Below are 22492 nucleotides of genomic sequence, written 5' to 3' on the forward strand. Positions count from 1 at the left end.
CGACGTCTCGGTTAGGCCAAGAGTCTGTATTATTGAATTTAGAATTTTATTGGCTGTTCACGCACATCTGCCTCGACGATTTCTCAACGCTGCTTCGACACGTCACGATGCAGAGCGTTTTGTTCCACCGAGAATTTCCAACAAACAAATACCGTACTTTGTCTGCCGCGTGTCACATACCGCTCATTAATTTCAACAAATGATGGCCCACCGCTCTTCAACTACAGAATGAAAACATGTTAATCTCCATTCAGTTTACCTCGGTTCATCACAATTGTTTGCTGTTATTGTCGGAGATGAGAATCACGCCAGTTCACTTCATGCTACTATGCCATGCAGCCGTTTATTGTGCGAGCAGTCTTCGACATCGTCGAAATATTTTTATGTAACGGCTAATCGGGTCTTGTATAAATCGATTACTTCAATCAACGTGATCAAGTTCTTTCGTTGGGCTACTTTAAGATGCATAAATTCATTTTGATCCGTTGAGATAATTCGTTACGCAATAAACCAACACCCAGATGGAAATTCCGCAGATAGCTTTATTATCTACTTTACCACTCTCAACAAATGATTAACTTACTAGCTTAGCGGGAATGGTGAAAGGGAAAAATCAATTTGATATTAATTTACTTTACCGTCTAGTCCATTATGGAAATAGTTGCGATAAATGGCAATGTGTTCAATGCGATCTTAATATACGAGCATTATTATCACTGATAACTGATGAATTGACCCGATCAGTTTGACTTTTGAGATAAACAACGAGTAGTCGAGTATTCGATTGAAGAATCTTGGCCTACATCGGGTCGAGATCTTCGCCAGCTGACGGATTGCATTGCGAGTTTATCAAAGAAACGACGTTTTACCGTAACTGCGAATAATCAGTCCAATATATTCTTATCAGAAGAATATCAAAATACCCGCGTTCGTCGAGAGATAACGCGAGTATGGAACGGAATAAAGTTCAAGATCTGCACTGAGGCGTGACGAGTCATGAGAATATCGCACGCACCGTTATTACAGATACCCATGTACGACAACAATGAAAAGGTGCGGGGAAATATCGCGTTTCAAATTTCACGCACGAAGCTGCATGTTCGCGCGTGAGAGGTGATAAGACGAGGGTCGTTGAAGCTAAAATTCCTTGATAAACCAAACTCGAAGAGGAGCTGACGACACGCGCGTTTCACTGATTCGAACTTCTCAGGTCCCCCTGATCCCCCGGCTGGTTCCCCGGCAGTTTATCCCGGCATTGGTACCGCGACGGTAACCTGGAGGTCACCCCCCTACGACGGGGGTTGCATGGTCACCGGATACTGCGTGGAAATGCGTCGTTCCCACGAGACGTCGTGGACGGTTGTCGCCGAGGCGTGTCACTCCCTGAGCCACACCGTCAGCGACCTGACACCCGAGGATGTTTACCTCTTCAGGGTCAGGGCGGAAAACATTCACGGAGCTAGCGAGCCAGGTCCCGAATCGCGGCCAGTCACGATCGACGAGGATGGTGAGGACCCATTGGAGAGAAAGGTCCGCTCGCAATCGATCATTCGCTAATCGGTCAACGTTGTTCTTTTACAGAGGAGCAATTCAAGCCCGCCTTCGAAGCCCGCGAAGTATCATTTGAGGATGGACAGCTGTTCAAGGACCGCTACGAGGTCCTTGAGGAACTCGGAAAGGGTCGCTACGGCATCGTTCGGAAGGTCCTGGAACGGGCGAGCGGACAATATCTTGCCGCGAAATTCATCAGAGCCATCAAAGCGAAGGACAAAGAGCAGGTCCGAGATGAAGTAATGATCATGAATCTCCTCAGGCATCCGAAACTCCTTCAGCTTGCTGCGGCCTTCGAGAGCCCCCGAGAGGTCGTCATGGTTACGGAATAGTGAGTATAGTTCCTCGTGTGATTTGGCGATGGTTTGATTGCCGGTTCGATATCACGTATCGCGTGACCTCATGATCATTCGTTCATCCTCAGCATAACCGGTGGCGAACTTTTCGAAAGGGTTGTCGCTGACGATTTTACCCTCACCGAGAGGGACAGCATCCTGTTCATGAGGCAGATATGCGAGGGCGTCGCGTACATGCACGATAACAATGTCGTGCACTTGGATCTGAAGGTGAGTGTCGTCCGTTAGTGTCGCGACATACTGAGAGGTTCGTTCGAACGCTGTCCTTTACACTTTACTTCCACTCTGCAGCCCGAGAACATCATGTGCCACACTCGAACCTCTCATCAAATAAAGCTGATAGACTTCGGGCTGGCGCAGATGCTGAAGCCTGACACGCCCGTCAGGGTCCTCTTCGGGACGCCCGAATTCATCCCTCCAGAAATAATAAACTACGAACCAATCGGCACGGAAACTGACATGTGGAGTGTCGGCGTCATTTGCTACGTTCTGTGAGTATTTCTCACAAGGAGGGTAATCCAGGTCGATCTCTCCGATTTCATTTCTTTTGTAATATGTTATAGTAGACTAAAAACTAAGCGACACGTATTTCTTTTTATCCGCCATTAAACACTTTAAGAGGGTCAAACCATCCTCCAAAGTAAGGCATGTCAAGGGGTGATTTGGTAGTTTCAGCCACAAACACATAATATTTTTTAACGAATCCAACTAGAAAATTTTTCTCATAACGAAAAACGAAAAATGCAATTTTCTCAAATCAAAAAACAGAAACAGACCTTCCTTGTCGGTTCTTTTCGCTCTTCGGAAATATCAAGGAGGGGGAGTGAACACGTCACTAATGACTTTCGTCGTTTAGGTTGACCGGTCTCTCACCGTTCATGGGAGATAACGACGCGGAAACGTTCGCCAACATCACGCGTGCCGATTACGATTTCGACGACGAAGCATTCGATGCCATATCACAGGATGCCAAGGACTTCATAAGCGCTCTGCTGGAAAAAAGAAAGGAGTAAGTTTTTAGAATTAGGACAGGTTATCCATGCCAAAGGGATTCTTGTCCCGGGAAAATCAAGGGGACAGCAGATGTGTAGCCTCGTTTTTCTGCTGTCAGCGCATATTCAATATGACACTGACATATTTGTGGGTCTTAATAAAATGGTCGATTCATTGTCGACTCTGCAACGGTGGTAATTAGGTAGGAAAATAACGACGGTTGCCGTTTGATTTTCAGATTACGTATGTCGGCCAAACAGTGCCTTGAGCATCCTTGGATGGCCCAACACAGCGAAAGTATGAGCGTGGTTGCCTTGCCGACGGACAAACTCAAGAAGTTCATCATTCGAAGAAAGTGGCAGGTTGGTGTTAAGCTTGAATTTGTTCATGGAGTGATTTTCCGATAACGTTGCATGACGTTCGAGTGGCTTTGTTTACCGGACTCTGATTATATGTTTTACCACATAGACCGATGTAACATTCCATCATATTTTTAAATCTCAACAAGCCATTGACCTCGCTCTTGACGTCAATAACGTACCGATTGTTTTTCTTTCTTTGTTCTTTCCGTGTTTTGGTTTTTATTTTATCTGGTTCAAAAAGGAAGACGATGGAATGTGGAGATGACGCGCTAAGTGAGTAAGTAGCCAGTTTTGGTGCACGAGTGTTCATTAACCAGCACGTACCGTGTGTGTGTTTCGTTTGCCCTAACAGAAAACAGGAAATGCCATTCGCGCGTTGGGGAGGATGGCAACTCTGTCGGCAAACAGTAGGCGGAACAATTCAACGAACGAGTCTTCCTCGCCAACGCGGAGTTTATCGCCAATCGTCAGCCTCGAAGGAGGGATTTCAGCGTCGTCGAAACATGGAACCATCCAGACTTCCGATCCTGTCTACGCCCCAAAGGACGATACTCAAGCCTTGAGCGTTGACGAGGTAGAAAAGGATTCGGCGATACCGGACGAGTCTCTTGTCGAAAAGCTCTTGGAATCTACGAAAGTAGAGAACGAACCTGAAGAGGAGAAAATCGGAGACGAAGAGCGAGAAACCTCGGAGTTGCCTCCGCGAATAATCAGCAACGACGATTCTTGTCTAATTGATTCTAAAAAATCTCGTGGTAATATCGCCGGAAGAAATCTCCGGCTTGGAAAGTCCTCCGAAGGATTAACCGAGGAGGGTGTAAACGGCGGTGGAATGATGGACGACTATCTCGGAGTGAACATCGAGTTCTGCAACCTGAGCAAGTCGGAACCTGACGAGATTTACCTGTCGACTAACAACGTCGTCGAGCTTTCAAGCTCGAGCTCCGACGAACCCGACGAGACCTTTCCGTCCAGCGTCGTCGAGCCCGACGAGGACGACGTGAGTTCGTCGCGAAGGAGCACTGCCGAGATCGTTAACGCGACAATAATCGAGGACGTTCATCTGAACGGCTTCAAGGACGCGACCCTGAAGCGAACGCGAGCTTGCAGCGAGCGAAGCGACTCGGGGATCAGCGACTGTTCAACCGCCGCGCCCTACTCTCAGGGTGGAGAGCTTTCGAGCTTGATAATAGCCGAGGAAGACGAAGATCCTCACGGCGTGAAGCAGCGGACGACGACGAAGAAGACGTCGACGATCAGCTTCGAAACGAGCAAATCCCTATCGACTCACGGTACGAAACCTCGCGAAACGAAGCCGTCGGTCTGCGAGGCGGAACCGGAAGCCGTCGCCTCGCCCGGAGTCTCGATGACGGAAGAAAATCGCTCGACGATTTCTTACTATAACCAATTCTCGAGGCCGGCGTCGAACGGGTCGAACAGATCGTCTCTCACCGCGTTGAAATCCGCCTACGACGATCCTGATTTTAGAAACGGCTCGTCAAGGTCAAAGCCGAGACTCTCGGGTGGCCTCAGATTCCCCCGAGACATTCTAAAGTCAAAATTCGAACGATCAAAGTCGGTTTTCGACGTCGCGAAGTCACACGAAGCGATCGTTCCAACCCCGAAGACGTCCGACTCGTCCAAACACGAGTCACAAGCCGAGACCATCGCTTTACACAAATCTCACTGCACCCTCGGCTTCATTTCCCAACCCCAGAGCTCCCCGGTTAAGGTATCGCTTTGCGGAGACGACGACCGCGATCCCGAAGACCGTGCTGTCGATGCTTTTAGCGAAACTAACCCCGCGCCTGACATCCCAAACGTAAAACGCATCCCCACGCCTGAACAAAACCCGGACGCTGCGAGCGCTGTAACCACACCTAATAGCACGATCAAACCAACCTTGAAAAAGCTGCACCATTACAAATCTAACAGTGTATTTCTGGCATCCTCAGCCGTCGACGAGGGTCCGGACTCGGGGCTGATCCGGGCTCCCCCACGTGTTCACACCGGAAGCGTCAGTCGGACGGCGAGAATGTTCGAGAGGGAAGAACTATCGCCGGCGAAGGAGATCCCGACATCTCTCCCCCGGGTGACGCCCACCGTTCCCGGGAAGCCCCACAACGACCGAATCCAAAAGGCGTTTGCTTTTTGGAACAAGTAGCCGGACGCTGGAAGGAACGAACGATCTGCCGTTTAACGATATATCTCGATACCCCGATTCTTTAATTTCTATCCTTTGCCCCATCTCTTATATTGTTTTATTTTTTTTTTAACAATCACAAGCTTGATTATTATTTATTCTGATACATTATACATATTTTATTCCTGTTAATAGAAAAGTATGTTATAATAAGCCTTTCAGCTATCTTCGTATTCATAATCAACCTGCAGCGGATGATCTCGTGCATTTTATCGGTACGTTTTAAATCTGCAGCAATTACTTTCATCGCTATATCCATATTTTTAACTATCGTGATAATCCAATTGTTTATCCTCGTAATCAACCTGCTACCATGTTACCAAATTAAGTTTTATTTTTCTCAACGCCATTATTAGTACTACGTTAGTATCGTTATTATTTATGTTAACATTTTAGTATTATTATTATCTTACTTAGTCTTACTATATTACATTATTAATAATACTATTATTATACGTCTGGCATTTCACTCACTATTTCCACCTAGCGCCTGCACCTGTAGTATACCTGAAACTCCAGTGATCTTGCTTAAAGCACGAAACGATCCCGTGAGATTGAAATCCAATATCGATAACCAGTGCGGAAAATTGGCAGCAACAAAATTCTACAACTAGTATAAAACAAGAACGAGTAATGCGGGGAAAATGTTCTCCTAACATTATTTAAATGTTACTTATCGTCTGACAAGTTTATTTGTTTTATTTACATTCATTTTCTTCAACTAGATGAGAATGGAGAAATTATTAGGCCAAGGATACGATTATCGTATACGGATAATGCATGGGATCATCCTGCAGTTATTATCAGATTATTTTATGTAAATTCTTATAGGAAATACGTATTTATATTTATTTATCGTGGCGTAGTTAACGTATTGAATCAAACTCCCCGTACAATAATCGATGCGATGATCGTAACTAAAGTTTCAGAAGACACTCTTAATATATGTATAATCAATTTTATATGCAATACCTCTGTAGCTTCTTAAGATTTTACTGTATTTGCTATATAATATTTTAATTCATCGCATCTACCGTACTGTGACATACTGTACAAAATACGAGGGAGAAAATGTTTAGTAATAAAAAAAAAAAATTTAACAAAGACGTAACTATTTTGTACATAGATATAGAGGCCTATAATACAAATATACGCGTGAACACATTGATAATACAAGAAACGGTGAATATCTGGCTATGGAAGTAATGTTCCGGGGACAGGAAGGAGAAAAATAAGGATGTACAAGTTTCATTTTTTGATCGAATGTATATTGTTATGAAGAATTTTGGAAGAATCAATCTAATGTACAGTGCAGGAAGGAATTCATCGTTGAGACACACTGAATGCGTAAAAATATTGAAAAATATAACGATTTAGGTAAAAGTAAGTAAATTATAATATTCATAAATTTATCCCCCTCTTCGCAGACAATAAACTATTTTATTGAACGTTGACCGTGTTCGTTAATTGATTTATTGCAAAACGCGAATACCGCTATGGATTAAAATCCCGCAGTCGGAGGTAAATTCAGCTCTGTATTCAGTATTCGGTATTAACACCGGATCGCAATCAATACTCTGACAAAAGTATTACGTCAAGTGCTTACGGATCAACGACTGAGAGTGATTGCAGAATTGCATGATAGCTCATTCGGTGGCTTGGAAAGCTGGTCGAACTCGATGCCCAAGAACCAGCTTAGTATGACAAAAAACCGTTCTCTCCGATTGCTCAAGCGACTGAGCTAAGTCACGATCGATATTTTCATCATTTTAAAAAGGCTAAAATTTCCTCCGCCCCTCTAGCCGTCAAAATGATTCTCAACGGTGATCTGCTTAACCTGCGGTCAGGCTCCGATGCTCGGAGACCGGAAGTGAGTGTTCAAAGTTCGGTTTACGAGACTATTGAATTGAACACGCGCGGTGACGGCGATTTAACGAACCGTCAAATTGAAATTGTTATTCATCATCCTGTGGATCATCGGGACCGTATAATCGATTTTCTAATATCACACGTAATGCCCGACAAGGAGAACGATTCTCCTCTGAATTCAGTGGCTACGGGTTATTTTGTGCAGCGAGTGCACAATTTCTCTAAAGAGGACGAAAAAACTACGGTGGATAAACGTGGGTCAGGATAATAATACAGAGTTTTGTCCTTCTGGCGAATTCGATTCACAGATCTAATCCGTCACAGAACGGTTGTCCCAGGGATCGGTAAGTGAGGACCGAGATCTCGCCACAGCAGCTGCGTAGGCATGCCGACCGACTGCTGACCGAAACTGAAAGTATGAAATTGCAGAAATCTCCAGGAGTTAAGCGAACCGTGAATGGTCGAAAGGCTTATAAGCGGCGCCGAGTCTGAGGGACTGTTTAGTAATTTGCGATTTGTGAAAGCTGTTGTACCGTCCCTTCGTAAATAAACGGAACTACGATGTATCTGGTAATTAACAACGTCGAAAAATTAATGATCGCTAATCACCGTTACTATTGAACACAGTTGTACTGACCACCAGTGTGTATTTTTCAGAGGTGCGTTATCCTCGTGTCTGTTGTTACATGCTCTATGGGCCTGGAATTTGAAGGTAAGCGAAGGACAAACGTGAGTTAAGGTGGGAGGGGGTAGAGTTTAGACGGTCTAAAATCGTACCTATTTTTAGGAGTGTTTTTTTTAAGAAAATGAAAACACTATCCAATTTGTAACAGAGAGGATTAATTTTTTTCAGTTCTAAACACATTTTCGAGTTCGAGCTCTTAACCTAAGCGTTAAAAAAACAACTGTTTGGGACTAAAATTCAAAAATCTAGCCGTGAGCTCGAATCGATAACCGAGTTTTAAAGATTGTGTCAAAATTTCAAGTAGAACAGATGAATATTGACCGAAGAATCTACGCCACCGGATTGAAAACATGGTCGTTCGCTACTTATATTTGGATGAAAAAATTCTAAAATATTCCTGAAACTATAAATAATAGAGCCCTTAAACTGAAATTTCTCCAAGTGTCTTCATTATCTTGAAAAAAAAACTTCTAAAAATAGGTACGATTTTAGACCTTCCAGTCTGTACACCTCCGTTAACTCCGTTAGTTTTTATCCGTTGGTCAACTGTTCGTTCTTCCACGGCTGTGGAAAGAGAACGTTAATTTATTCTGACGAATAATCGTACTCTTTTCCGGAACCGTCGAGCTGGGAGGAGTCGAAGCCAGCCGAGCTCAACCTTTGACACGTAGAAAGATGGTGCACTGTTTTGACGAGAACGTAAAATACCTTGGACCGAAGAGCTTCGAGGTTGAGAAGCACAACAGAAACGTGAGTATAACGAATGCGGTAACCGTAAGACATAAGGTACGATCGCGAATCCGCGAACCAATAACGAACCGACTCCTCGTCCAGGAGGAGACCAGGATGTCGATAACCCGTAGCAAGCGAAGGGCGAAATGCACTGTCGAAACGACCGTCTTGAACGACGATCCGAGCGACGGCTACGATCGTAGCTACCATCATCATCGCCATCACAATCCACCCCCGAAGAACTTCAACACGAAGACCTCCTACAGCGTGAGCAGAACGGTGACGTCGCCACCTGTCGAGCACAACTTCAATACGCGACATTCCTCCTCCTCCGCCGACAGCGATGTCTCGTCCCAAATCGCCCACGACTCGCATCCAATCCTTGAAAACCTACCGACTATACCCCATCTTCCGGCCATTCCCCACATCGGCCATGAGGCGACTTACCCCCATCAAGGAGACGGCGCCGTTGAATCGACAGATGAAAACGATCGGTGAGGGGACGTGATTGTGGCTAAGGTTTATCCTCGCGAGGTATTCTCCTCCTCCGGTTTTGGTGAAGAGACTACGCAGAATCCTTACGGAAATTGGCTCACCGTCAAATTGGCTAGATTTTCAGTATATTATGGTACATATGCTCTCGATGAAAAGTTCTCATGGATACAAGTCCAAAAAATCACTAGTAAGCTTCGGAAAAAAGGAGTCCGGATTTCTTTGTATCTGTGGATTTCGTGATTTTCATTAATTACCGAGCTTCAAGGGGACTTGAAATCAAACAAATCACTTAAAAACTGCACTGTTGATTCTCAAAGATAGGCAGGAAGCTGTGATTGATTCCATCCACGAACTCGCTGGTTTACCGAAAGGAGGTCCAACGTCAGGTTTCGCCTGAGGAACGACTCTCCGACTGTTGCAATAATCGATTTTTCCTCTTTTTCACGCGTCTGCGGAGTCTCTGCGAATCGACTGTGCAGTTTTTGATCGATACATGTAATTTCAAATCCCCCTTGAAGCTTTGTCATTCGAAAAAAATCGCGTAATCCATAGATATCAAAAAATCGATACTCGCTCTTCTGATGCCTGTGTGTATTTCGGAAACTACTGATTTTTAGTATTTGTGTCCGTGAGAACTTTACACCTGGAGGATATGTAGGTACTATAACATACTGAAAATCCAGCCCATTCGACCGGGAACCAATTCCCATAAGAATTCCGCAGCGTCATTTGGCAAACCACAGAGTGAGCCAAAAGATTTACGGGTGGTTTTTCTTGTATCTGTAGCACCCCGCTCCGGGAGTGTAAAATCAACACCTAAAAATATCGTACTTTTACTTTTTCTACTCTCATGTGAGCCCAGACGACCATCATCCGAAAATATGTTAACGTGACGAAGTAATCCCAGGAGTTTTGGGATCACCGATTTTGAGCCCGGTCTCTAAGTTCGAAGACTCAAATTATCAATCTTCATGAAATTCAAAGCACACTTCACAAACTCGATCCGCCATTTTGAATGTCAAGATTTGTGCATCAGATTCGAAATTAGCGACGATTACTTACCAACCTACGAATGTGTTCCGATGAGTGTTGTTCGGACTGACATCGGAGAGAAAGAGATAAAAATGTAGCATTTCAAGGTTTAATTTCATCCTCTCGGGATGAAGTTCCATCAATAAAGAAAAACAGGTGGACATTTTTCACCCACTCTACGACCCTCTACAGTTTCGTTATAATTTGTGGAGTGCACCTTGCAAGAATGAGTTTTCTTGAGTTCCCGACTGGGAATCCGAAAATTCTCAATCACTCTGATTCCGTTTCATCATTTTCGACAGCAACGCCCACGACACGGCCTTCGGGGGTCCGGAACCGGGCCCAGGGGAGAAGACGATTACGTTCAAGACGAACACTCACCGGCAGGAGAAGGTCGACCAGCGTGGATTCGTAAGGGAGAAGACTAACGGATATCCGGTGCGACCGAACGAGGATTGGAGGGCCAGGTTCAAGGACATGCCGTTCCTCGTCGACGAAAATGGTCGCATCATCGGGAATGCTGCAAGCTCCACTTTTGATTCCAGCTTTTTCGGTGTAAAATTCACGTTTGTTCTTCTTCTGCAGATCACGATCTGGGTTTTCCTCGCATTGTAATTTCAGTTCCTTTCTTATTTTGTTTCATTTTTTTTTCCTTTTCTATTTCTTTTCTCAAAATTCGAGGCATCATGAGAGTTACAAGTTGACGTTCAGAAATACCGTTAATCGGTATCACGCTCAATAATTACCGCAATTTTTCTACCTGCGAGTTTTCGGTATTCCAATGATCGCCGGAATCGTCGCGGAAATATTTTAATGTCTGTTAAGTTTGATTATAGTTCTTTATTTTGGTTTTCATATATTATATGTGTATATTATATATGTAACGCGATTACGAGTTACAGCCATGAAAATATAGTTGTATAATTTGTCTATGTCATATTATCTACGTACCTCATTATCGTTCCTCGATTCACCTTCATCGATATATTTCCTTCGATCTACCATACTTTTGACAAATATTTATCATACTTTTGTGTGCTTAGCTTGTTTCATATAGTTCCCATTTCACAATTAGTTCAATTGAAATTCTGAAACACTATAAAATGCAATGGCACATTATAGAAAGTCTTTGCGAATTTGTAATAACGAATTACAATTATGATGATAAATTTCTTATTCTCGTACAAATTTTTTTCTCCTTATGTTGCAAAAGGATCTATGATGTTTTTCCCAGAGCTTGAAGTAAGATCTTGGCCAACCAAAGGAAAAACCCATGACTACGTAATATTTAGAACGACTTTTGATCACTGCGGCTTCACGGATCGTAGGCATGAGCCCTAAAATCTGATTAAGAATGACTTTGGCTAATCAAATCATTACGGAACAGATCGCCGTGATTAATTACGCGGTACAATCAATACAGCAGTTCCTCACGTAGCAGATAAAGATCGTTAGAAATTACGTGCGTCTGATCGGCGATCACAATTAATTCGATGATAAACATTTAGCTTCCTTGCATCGATGTTTCATATAAATACATCGAATCCTGATCATCGGAATCACTTCCGACAGATTCACGGTCGCAAGCTCAAAGGTGAGTTGATTTACTCTTAAGTTAATATTGCCAAAGGTTTTCTTCGCCTGAAACGAAACGTAACGCTGATCGACCGTCTTTGAATTTCAGATGAAATTATTCGCACTGATTTTGGTCGCCCTCTTGGGCACGGCAAATGGTAAGATATACAGTATTGACGCCCCGTGACTAAATGTGCAAGTTTTTAAAATTCCGACACTTATTCCTCCAGCCTCCCTCGACGATGACATTCAAGAATTGTTGGACCTCATCCCCACCGACGAAATCCGTGAAATCACTGTTTGGTACGCCGAAAACGACGAGCAGTTCCAGTGGGTTGTAGCTTACCTGCAAAGCGATTCTTTCCATGCGATCGTTAACGCGATTCGCGCCGAGCCAGCCTACGACGAGGTAAGATTCTGAGCTCGTGTCTGTGTTCGGCTTATCCAAAAATCGATTCAGCGAATCGAAGACCGAATGGACCGTTTTTACAGTTCGTCGAATACCTGGCCTACAACGGTGTCAACATTTACGAGCTGATCGCAAAGATCCAGGAAATTCTGGGACTCGACAGCCTCAGGATGGTGAACCTACCACGCTCCTACCGCACCGCGCCAAGATCCTTCCACGGGTGGATGGACGAGGTCATGGCTCTGATCCCCTTCACAGAGATCAGGGAACTTGCCATAGAGAAGTCCCAGACTAGTGGAGACTTCCAGGTAAAGTACATATAAACCCATTTTTCCCGTTTTTAAAGAGCCTAACTTTAACGTTGCTTCCAGGATTTGATTAAGGCCATATCCAGCGAGGAATTCCAGACCATTGTCGAGGCTGTCGTCGCCGTTCCTGAGTACCAGGACCTTCTGACCGCCGGTCGTGACCACGGAGTGCCCATTGACACCTGGCTTGACGCCATCTACGCGTTTTTCGGCTGGACCAGGGCTTGAGTTGGTGGAAATTGGATTGAGTATCCAACTCCAAATTCTGTTTAAGATGATTCATCACGATATAATGAGACTTGAATAAACCACCCTATTCAATTGCAATGATATTACCTTTTCTTTCGCCGTGTACTCATTAACGCATGGCGACTCACTGGCCAATAGTTTCACATATGGTTGCAAGAATCGCTAAGAATTTTCAATCACGTGCTCCCGCTAGCTATGGGTATTTAGGTCGGTGTATCGTGCATGTTGACACAACGACGCGGTGTGAGCCGCTTTGATGAAAATCGGTGGATACCCAATGCTTGATTTTACGTAAAGGAAATCAATCGACGACGCATTTAAAATTTCTAATTTACCGATTTCAGGTAGCGGTAGTAATCTTGAGACACGATTATTGAACTTGCATTTTATATCATTTATATTTAAGAAAAAAATACCGTTTCCATTCCTTTTGTACATTGATGGACTTACTGGACTAGAAAAGTTAGCGGGAGTGCAGCGACAAGCATGACGAAAGGGACTAGACAAAAAAACGTTACTAGCCACAAAAGAAAGTAGTTAAATTCTGGCGCTGGGACAGGACAATTGATGTATACATAAACAAAAATTTATTCTGAATTTTTAAGGTAGTCATCATCCCATTGCGTATAGCGAAAAATAATCAAATCGTAATTTTTACCACGACATTCATTGCGTGTTCACGGTTTTACGCGACTCGATAAATGACAAGACAGTATTTATACAGTATACAATTTCATTTAGACCGTATGAAACTGGTTTCCTCCCGTGTCTTCTACCTTTACCACTACATGCATACAATTCCACGCATTTCTGACCTAACGGGATTCGATATCATCTGTTAAGTTTCGAATAATTTCTTAGAACAATTGTGAAAGATCATTTGCAGCCTCCTGATTCAAAGAATATCGCAAAGCTATTGATACCGGAAACTGATTCGCAGCAATTGACTTAAGAAGAGACTCCTAGTCTGAAAATCGGAACCAGCTTATCTGCATAATGTACATTGGCCTGAGAGATTTAATGCAGCGGACCGTTGCACGACACCAGCAGCCTTGCGTTATTGGTGTGCAGTGCGATGCAACGGTGAAAGGAAAGTTATTCTCGCGGCCGCAGATAAGTCCAGCTCAACGAACGTCCTCGGCTGCAGTTTCAACCTATACGTGTACTGGGTCAGCATCGGAGCCAGCGTGGTCCTGAGGCGTGCAAAAAGTGCTCTTCAATTAAAGCCAGTGATTGTAACTTCATAGGAACAACTTCTGAAATTAGGAATGGATTTGTCGGTAGCAACGATTTTCGAGGGAAGTTGGATTATCCCGAGTCTGCGGGCGGCCGAGGTGGCATGGTTTGCTTTGATTTGCCTCGCCATAGTCCTGGGTGCCAAGTACTTCGTGGGTACCAAGAAGTTCGGGCGTTTTCCACCCGGTAAGAAGTCGACAAACGGTTTAAATATACCGAATATTCTCGCTGACTATTGTCACTTCATCAATATCTTCAGGACCGAGGGGGTTACCGTTGGTCGGGAATATTTTCGACCTGAAACGATTGGTGAGAGACACGAAATTCCACTACAGAGCCTGGAACCGACTGGCAGAGTTGTACGGACCGGTCGTCGGTATTAGACTCGGTTTCTCAGACCCGATAATCATCGTCTCGGGTAAGGAGGCAGTGACGGAAATGCTCAATAGAGAAGAGTTCGATGGACGACCAGACGGGTTCTTGTTTCGTCATAGGACATTCGGTGCTCGAAGAGGAATTATATTCACCGATGGCACGACGTGGAAGGAGCAGAGAAGGTGAATGACGAAGACGTCGTTGCTTCTGTGACGCCTAACTTTCCCCTGGCTTCCAGATTCTCCCTTAAGAACCTCCGAGACTTTGGATTCGGACGTAAAACAATGGAAGACATAATTTTGAACGAGGCTGTCACGCTAGCCAGGATAATCGAAGAGAAATCGAACGATGGACCGATTCGGAATGTAGATAGAATAGCGACAGTCGCTGTTCTCAACAGTCTCTGGTATCTCACCGCCAACACAAGGTACGAAGGGTTTGGATGGAAAGAGGATCGATGGGATGGGCAGGTAGAAAGTCGTCAGGTTCAACCGTTGATTTTCAGGTATGATCAGGAAAAGGAGGATGCTGGATTGACGGAAATCGTTCAAATAATAAGCGACCTTTTGAAGGACTGTGACGTGTCGGGTGGAGTTCTCAATTACTTTCCATTCCTCAGATACATTGTCCCAGGTCTTTCCGGCTATAAATCGAGGAACGATCGTCAGATGCGAGTCTGGCACTTCTTTAGAGTACGATAAGTTTTTGATAACCCAATAATGGTATTTAGCGGACACTCGCTAATCAATTTGAATCTTTTCTTACATCACCAGAATCTCGTCGATCAGCATAAGACTTCGGTGAATTTCCACCACGGCCATAGAGACCTGATCGATGCTTATCTGTCGGAGATTGAACTCCAGAAATTTAACTCGTCCTCTTCTTTCAATGGTAAAAAGTCAGCAAAACTATGTGTGACTGGAGAATGGTCTAATAAAAGGTCAAACTACCTTTTCAGAACTTCAACTTATCGCTCTCTTGAAGGACCTTTTCACCGCTGGAATCGAGACTACGAATAACAGCATCGGATTCGTGCTTCTTTACCTGATCGCTAATCCATACGTCCAGCAGAAGATACACGAGGAAATCGATCGGGTACTTGGCAGAAACGCACTACCGTCGATCCAGACAAGAAGCAGGTTACAATTAGCACCCGTTAGCCAAGTTTTAACCTATTTCGAACAGCGACTAATGCTCAGCTTTTCAGAATGCCGTACCTGAATGCCACGGTGATGGAAGTTTCCAGACTGGCGAATGTTGGCCCAACGACAATTCCACACCGAGCAACTGCTGACGCGAAGTTCATGGGCTTCGACATCAAGAAGAATTACATTCTCTTAGCCAATCTGCACAGCGTCCACATGGACCGGGGTCATTGGGGGGACCCTAAGACTTTCAGGCCAGAACGTTTTCTCGACGAAAACGGGCACTTGGTTAAGGACCCGTGGATGATCACGTTCGGAGCAGGTGCTCGTTTATAACAAAGTAGACGATGCATCAAGATTCGTGGTACTTATGCGATTAATTTACAGGGCGCAGAAAATGTCCGGGAGAAAACCTCGCCAAGAACAGTCAATTCCTATTCCTCTGCTGCCTCCTGCAGAAGCTGCGGTTTGAATTACCTCCTGGAGAAGCGGCACCTTGTTTGGACGGAATAAACGGGTTCACAATATCGCCTCCGAACTTCAACGCCGTGGCTGTGGCACGTTGAGTTGAGTACTTTCCGGACAGTGTGCAATAATAGACATTCCGTGATCACAGTACGGATCGATTGATCGTTAAATTTTAAATTATATTGTTCCCAGAATGAAAAGCCTCGGCTCAAGCTCAATGAAATCTGATTCACTTCCGACTAGTCTGACTGACCAATTACTGGACGGGAAATCGAGTGGTGTGCAGCCATGAGTGCAGGCGGTTCATATTTACCCACCATTCGACATCTTACTAATTAGCATACTGCACGTATTGTGGCGATTCCACGAGCTGTGAACAGCGACTTTTCATTTCTTATTTGCAATTCAAAATAACTGCAGATTTATTGACAATCGTTAATAAATGGGCATTTATCTCGAATGTCTCGCGAAGGACGGTGCGCGTGTAATGAAATTTAAATATAGTTTTCTCACGCGTTACTCGATCCGCGATACGTGAGACAAGAAGCAATTAAGCTTGTCATTCGTGATTGACACTTATGCTAATTTCCCCGTCTTAGCGACACGTCAACTGTTGCCATGAATGTATATTATTGTGTAAAATTAAAAGCTTTGAAAACTAACGACCGCACCTTCCGTTACTTAAAAATTCATCGAACATTGATCGCGGTACAGATTAACCAAACATAAATCGTACCACCTATATGAGTAAATCTGTGTAGGTATATATAATGATAGGTATTCTCAGGTACAGAAATAATTTTTAATCACAATTCACACAATCAATCATACAAGGCCTACAACAAGGCGTGACAGTCAACGAAAGGCTGAACATAAAAAAATATTTATAGACGTGACAGTATGATATTTACACTAGGAATAACAACTTACATGCTAACATAAAGATTTTCAACCAGATTTGAATATCTCGGTCTGAAATTTACCCAAAGGCCACCCTGCGCCCGCAAAGTGAGCCTGAACTTAGGCCGGACCTCTTCTTTTCCGGGTATCGGACTGAGGTGAAAGTTCCGAAGGACCGCGCTGATCAACGCCTTCATTTCCAACATCGCAAACTTGTACCCTGAAGCGCAAAAGTATTCCAAGATAACTCAACATACGACAATTTTCCACAGTTCGACTTACCGATACAGTTCCTCGGCCCCGCACTAAAGGGAAAGAAGGCATAGGGGTGTCTCTTTTCGCTGTTGTCAGGATCGAACCTCGTCGGGTCGAAAGTGTGCGGATCTGGATAGTGGTGTGGTAATCGATGGGTGGCATAGGGTGCTACGAAAACATCGCATCCTGCGGGGATCACGTAGTTTCCTGGCGAGAAGAGAACAGTATCGTCAAAAAGTGGACGTGAAGTTATACGGAGGTGGGTGCATGATGATCGGAAGAGGAAACTCTACCGACCGACTTTAGTGTCCTCTCCCAGCTTTCTGGCGAAGGTTGGAACGCTGGGATAGAGTCTCAGGGACTCTTTGATGCACATCTCGAGGCAGCGCATCTCTCTGAGGTCCTTCATCGTCGGTGACCTGGAGTCGGCCTCGAAAATGTCTTCCAGCTCTTGGACGCACTTCTGCTGCCACTCGTGGTGAGTAGCGAGGAGGAACATCGTGATGGCGACTGCAGAGCCGACGGAATCCTGACCGGCAAGCATGAACGTGCAGCACTCGTTGACGATGTCGTCTTCCGTAAAGCTCGGATTCTTCTCGCTGACTTCGACCATGAATTCCAGCATCGACGTCTTCCGCTGGGGGTCGTCAACCTCGCTGATTATCTTCGACTTCGTCTTCCTAATGACTTCTCGCTTCTCGGCAATCATCTTCTTGCATGTCATGAAGAGCTCGGCCCGATGAGCGTTTTCGCGTTGCCCGGTAGCCGTCATCTCGTAAATCCAATTCACCAGGAGCCACGGATGTACCATGCGATACGGAGCCACTACTTGACCTCTGCAAGTCAATGAAATTACATCGTCATGAATTTCTTTGAATGCCTAATGAGAGGGGTGCCGGCGAACTCGAGGTGTTCCAATTATTACGAAACTGTGTGCAAATTAGAACGCACGTAATGCTATTATAACGATGGAGTGAAAGTCCTCGTAATCGTGCAGATAGTCGCTGTCGAATTTTCAGCCGCGACAACGACGCGTCGGGAATAACGCGTTGGAAAGCAGGCTACATTCCTAATTGCTATACCATTGTATCATCGAACGTGAGCTTCGGACGGGCAAAATGCGATCACGCAACAACGCGGACCCAGTATGACTGCAGACGAAGAGTACGGTGTTACGAAACGAGGTCGATTCGATACCGGACTGCTTTTCCTCGACGGTAAAGCAACGCCGTGGCTTCGCGGCACGTTATCATGCACTTACTTTCTGAAGGGAGATTCCTCTTCTTCCATCTGCATTTGCTTCTTGGAAACCAGAGTAACGCCAAGAATGGTTTCTGAAAATTTTAGATCCGTATGAAGGGTCCCCCATTCGTTGGAAACCGGGAAGAGAAAGAAGCGTGACTCACCGTTGAGAATGTCGATAACCGCGTCGTTCACGAACTTGGTCAGGTTGACATTCTTCTCGCCAGAATTGATGATCCCCTGGACGAGATGGTTGGCACATTCGGCAAAGGTGTCGGTAAACCGATCAAGGATGTTGAGATGGAAAGCTGGCTGAAGGATCTTCCGATGGATCTTCCAACGATCACCTTCGCTCGTTATCAGTCCGTCGCCAACGAAATTGTGGAGCATTCGGTAGAAGTAAGTCTTTTCCAAGTGCTTGCTGCTGCTGAGAATCACCTGGATATCGGCCGGCTCGAAGAGGACCACCGCTGGAAACACCGTCAGCCATATCCTGAAGATGGGACCGTACATGTCGTAGGCCGTATGAGACATCTGCTGCAAAACTGAGCAGAACGAGAGAGAATAATGGCAGATTAAAGGGTCTTCTCGTGGGTGATTACGAGGGGTTGGAAATCATATCAACTCACGAGTCTTATCTGTGGCAAGATAGGCATTTCCTACCAAAGGCAATGCCGGAGGGCCGCTTAAGGTCAGGATGAATCTGACGATCCTGAAGTAATTTCTAAAGGCGTAAATGGCGTAGATGACCACCAGCACCGCGACGCATGCCCAAGCACCATTCTCGTTAAAATCACACTGAAAAAAGTCGTATGAAGCCTGAAGAAATTTTTCATGGGAGATGCGGAAGAATAAAACAAACGGTGTTTATCGGTAAAGCTATTTTTGTCAAGACTACGTCCTTCGAATTTGACATTCCATTTATTTATAGATAAAAAATCAGTGTAAATATATACGCTCATCGGTACTCCGTACACATTGAATCGCAATTCTCCGCTTAATCGGTATATCGAGACGAGCAAGTTAAGCGTGACAATATTGTTTGCCATATCTGTCGATGGCCAATTGAATAACAACGCGTGCTATAGCGGAACAAGAAATTCGGATCCGGGAAAGTCCGTGGCTAGAATTTCAAATGAAGTATCATTTCTGACAGTTCAGTGCTTCAGCTGGTTTCGCAGAAAGTGTTGAAGACCGTTCAGAGAACTTATTTCCATAAATTCCTCGGCTATGTACGTTATGATTTTCGTTTTCATAAATTTATCCTCCACGCGAGGAATGATTCTGAAAAATTATCGCGTCGTCGCACGTTTGAAACACCAGTTCAAACCGTTACTCCACAATTATTATCTCACAAGAAACGATGAATTTGAAAACGAGAAGCAATTCACTCACGATGCACAACATTTTTCCAACAATTCTTCCTGTACGATGGGATGGGACCGATTTTTCACCGTTTATTATAACTGCGATTTTTCCGCTTCAAGTCACTTGAAGATCAGTAAAACGCCACTTTAATGAACATTGGACTGATTGATTCCCGCATCACCGAAGTCACAGCTGCGGTGATACATAGGCAACCTCTGCGCTTTCCGTACAGCGACGACTGTTTATAGGGTGCCCCACCATCGAGGCTTGATAAGCCCCCCAGTCAGTAGTCACGACGGTAAAACGTAAGCTGGACCACTTGATGATATTCATTCGGTATTTGCTGTCACAAAATCTACGCGACGTGCATCATTATGTGATTCTTCGCACCAAGTCGTTATAAATTCAAATCCGCCAAATGATAGTTTGATTACCGCGACAGTCGGATTTTTCCAAATGTCGCACGCAAGGTAACCAGGTCATTGTCCTATATTTGATCTAATGATTTTTTTTGCATTATCGAAATGTATTTTTTGCTGCACAACAATTCAGACTTGATTATCCCGGATTTTTCTTCATATATATATCAAGAAAAGATAAGATTAGCGAGCCGATCGATTTGCTATAACAAAATAACTGTCACTTGTCACTTTGTTTGGAACATTTGTGCGAAAAGCCTGCGACAAAAGATAGTTCCCAAAATCGAAATTTCTCGGCTCGTACCTCAATTAGGAACTATACAGATTACCTCACGTAACTAATTCCTTCCGTACGACGTGACAGCTGAGGATTGACTAAGCGTTTCAATACAATACATAATATTGACTATTGTGTATCTGATGTATGATATGCGACGAGTTATATATGGCGTTAGACATTTACTATCGTTACACTGTTAGAAAAATCTAACTACACGTAATGTCCCAGCATTATATTTGTCTTATTTGGTACATTTCTGTTAGTGAATATGATACACGCATTTCGTAATTTTGACATTTAAATCGTCACATCAACATTTGATTTTTAATTTTCACTGTTTTTCATTTAGTAATTCAGTAAAAAACGGTCAAATCATTTCAAAAACTTTATTGGACCTGCTGGGACATTATTTTTTTAATCGTGTATTGGCCGCCCATTTCGATGCGCTTTACGCCACCAGCGGACATATTGTAGTGGATGTATGGCTGTTCGCTTGACCCTCTCTGACCATCAGTCAACAGGTTAATTCCTCATCTCGGAAGTGCGTCGCGTGATCCTAGATTCGAGATGAGGATAAGGTGGCATATTTTTGGTGGTTGTACGCGAAACGCACCTCGGAACGACCTATTTTTGAGGAACTTTGGGGTTTTAATGAATTTCTTTCATAAATGATTTTCGCAGCAGCATCGTCACTCAATAAGTAACAGACACAATCGTTACGAACTTTGAAAATTGTTGAAAAAAGTTTCTGTCATGGCTCTGCGCACAAGGATGACACCACAAATCAACCATGCATGAGAAGTGCGTCATCTGTTTCATTTGTTCAGAATTATACGTACAGTGTAAAATTCTTGTTTCGATGCAGAATCCGTTATAATTTTGGTTGAACATGTCTCAAATGTTGAAAGTACAGTTTCACGAGAAGTATAAACTGAAACTAAGGTTAATGCACCGAACGTAATTGTGTTTCAATTAAGAATTACCAAAAATAATGTATTTTCGATTATATCCGTAAACTTTTCCAGATTAATCGAGTATAATCGCTTATTCTTTCAGACTCGATTATTTTTCCTCACAATTGATTTTTGTCTGTTCCTCCCGTAAACGATGCGATACAATATCAATTTATGTGAATAAAGTACCGATTATCATCATTGTCTTACTTAGTAAGTACCTATTTAATGTAATAAGTGAAAGATAGATGAATATTTTCATCTGAAATTCATAAATATCTTGAATGAAATTAGAAATTATCAAAATACTTTTCTGTTATTAAGACTAAGTGCTGAAATTTAAATTTTGGTTTCATACGCACCGTTTAAAAAAAATGCGAAATAATCGATTACTCGATTAATTTTTACCGGTTCAACTGAATCGTATTCGACTCTTTTTTTAGACATGATTAACCAATGCATCGATTATTTTTAGCTTAGTGTCAATTGCCATACTGCAATTATGCCGAAGAGTACATTAATTTTTCAAACGAGGACGAGAGACAGTGTTGACGGGTCCATCGTCCAATTCCCGCAAATGAATTTCTCCAACACGAACAGATTAGTTGAGCCATAAAGTGGTAAAGAACAATGCCGACAACGTGTTGAAAAAATGACACAATTCACAACGAGTCCAATATTAATAGGTAGGTAAGCTTAAAAAGCTAATAAGTAGAACTGTTATGAATATAGCGCTTAACTCGACAAGAATACATGTGAAGGTCGCGATCGGGTGTCATTTTTTAGATGAAATTAACTCGCGGTTTGGAGTTACGATATTATTTCGGAAGAAAAACTCATTTCATTGAGTCTTTTCGATAATCTCAGCATTTTTATTGCCATCGTGCTTTTTTGCGTGCAGATTACGAGAATATGTCCTCGAATATGAGGATATTGAATTACTACGAATTAGTAATGTATTTACTAGAAACAAAACCGAGTTAATCATCGTTACAAAATTACGGAAGCAAAACGCTTAAAATGTCATTTTTT

At 43.7% G+C, this 22492-nt stretch overlaps 5 protein-coding genes across 7 annotated transcripts in view; 4 read left to right on the top strand and 1 right to left on the bottom strand.

Moving 5' to 3' along the window:
• LOC124299123 (uncharacterized) overlaps window positions 1-6636 on the top strand; it is a 66039-nt gene extending 59403 nt beyond the window's left edge. The window contains exons 41-48 of the mRNA XM_046752085.1: window positions 1211-1507; window positions 1582-1882; window positions 1976-2117; window positions 2199-2398; window positions 2764-2916; window positions 3139-3262; window positions 3615-4554; window positions 5218-6636. Of these exons, the coding sequence (XP_046608041.1) occupies window positions 1211-1507; window positions 1582-1882; window positions 1976-2117; window positions 2199-2398; window positions 2764-2916; window positions 3139-3262; window positions 3615-4554; window positions 5218-5426 (2366 nt within the window). The 3' untranslated portion in view covers window positions 5427-6636. The remainder of the gene's footprint in view (window positions 1-1210; window positions 1508-1581; window positions 1883-1975; window positions 2118-2198; window positions 2399-2763; window positions 2917-3138; window positions 3263-3614; window positions 4555-5217) is intronic.
• A 1206-nt stretch (window positions 6637-7842) lies between these two features.
• On the top strand, window positions 7843-11206 carry LOC124298634 (uncharacterized). Of its 3 annotated transcripts, none has more exons than XM_046750881.1 (5): window positions 7843-7904; window positions 7992-8046; window positions 8647-8769; window positions 8854-9245; window positions 10581-11206. In XM_046750881.1, the coding sequence occupies exons 3-5, from the start codon at window positions 8695-8697 to the stop codon at window positions 10891-10893; spliced, it is 780 nt and encodes a 259-aa protein (XP_046606837.1). In that variant the 5' UTR covers window positions 7843-7904; window positions 7992-8046; window positions 8647-8694; the 3' UTR covers window positions 10894-11206. The 3 variants fall into 3 exon arrangements, with proteins under 3 accessions (XP_046606837.1, XP_046606835.1, XP_046606838.1); XM_046750879.1 differs by having other exon boundaries at window positions 7992-8045; window positions 8644-8769; XM_046750882.1 differs by having other exon boundaries at window positions 7858-7904; window positions 8650-8769.
• Window positions 11207-11798: 592 nt separating this feature from the next.
• Window positions 11799-12897, top strand: LOC124296976 (uncharacterized). Its single transcript, XM_046747481.1, has 5 exons — window positions 11799-11872; window positions 11963-12011; window positions 12084-12262; window positions 12346-12570; window positions 12634-12897. Exons 2-5 carry the CDS (start codon window positions 11963-11965, stop codon window positions 12796-12798), a joined length of 618 nt encoding a protein of 205 aa, XP_046603437.1. The 5' UTR covers window positions 11799-11872; the 3' UTR covers window positions 12799-12897.
• A 1096-nt stretch (window positions 12898-13993) lies between these two features.
• Window positions 13994-16682, top strand: LOC124297681 (methyl farnesoate epoxidase-like). Its single transcript, XM_046748954.1, has 8 exons — window positions 13994-14241; window positions 14315-14612; window positions 14669-14857; window positions 14936-15122; window positions 15204-15321; window positions 15389-15569; window positions 15638-15897; window positions 15963-16682. The coding sequence occupies exons 1-8, from the start codon at window positions 14088-14090 to the stop codon at window positions 16139-16141; spliced, it is 1566 nt and encodes a 521-aa protein (XP_046604910.1). The 5' UTR covers window positions 13994-14087; the 3' UTR covers window positions 16142-16682.
• Window positions 16683-16823: 141 nt separating this feature from the next.
• On the bottom strand, window positions 16824-20439 carry LOC124297682 (probable cytochrome P450 4aa1). Its single transcript, XM_046748956.1, has 7 exons — window positions 19836-20439; window positions 19070-19238; window positions 18605-18985; window positions 18460-18532; window positions 17496-18034; window positions 17226-17405; window positions 16824-17163 (listed from the first exon to the last, which is right to left on the bottom strand). The coding sequence occupies exons 1-7, from the start codon at window positions 19845-19847 to the stop codon at window positions 16970-16972; spliced, it is 1548 nt and encodes a 515-aa protein (XP_046604912.1). The 5' UTR covers window positions 19848-20439; the 3' UTR covers window positions 16824-16969.
• Window positions 20440-22492: the final 2053 nt, after the last annotated feature.

Source organism: Neodiprion virginianus, chromosome 2 (genome assembly GCF_021901495.1).
Source record: "Neodiprion virginianus isolate iyNeoVirg1 chromosome 2, iyNeoVirg1.1, whole genome shotgun sequence".
NCBI lineage: Eukaryota > Metazoa > Arthropoda > Insecta > Hymenoptera > Diprionidae > Neodiprion > Neodiprion virginianus.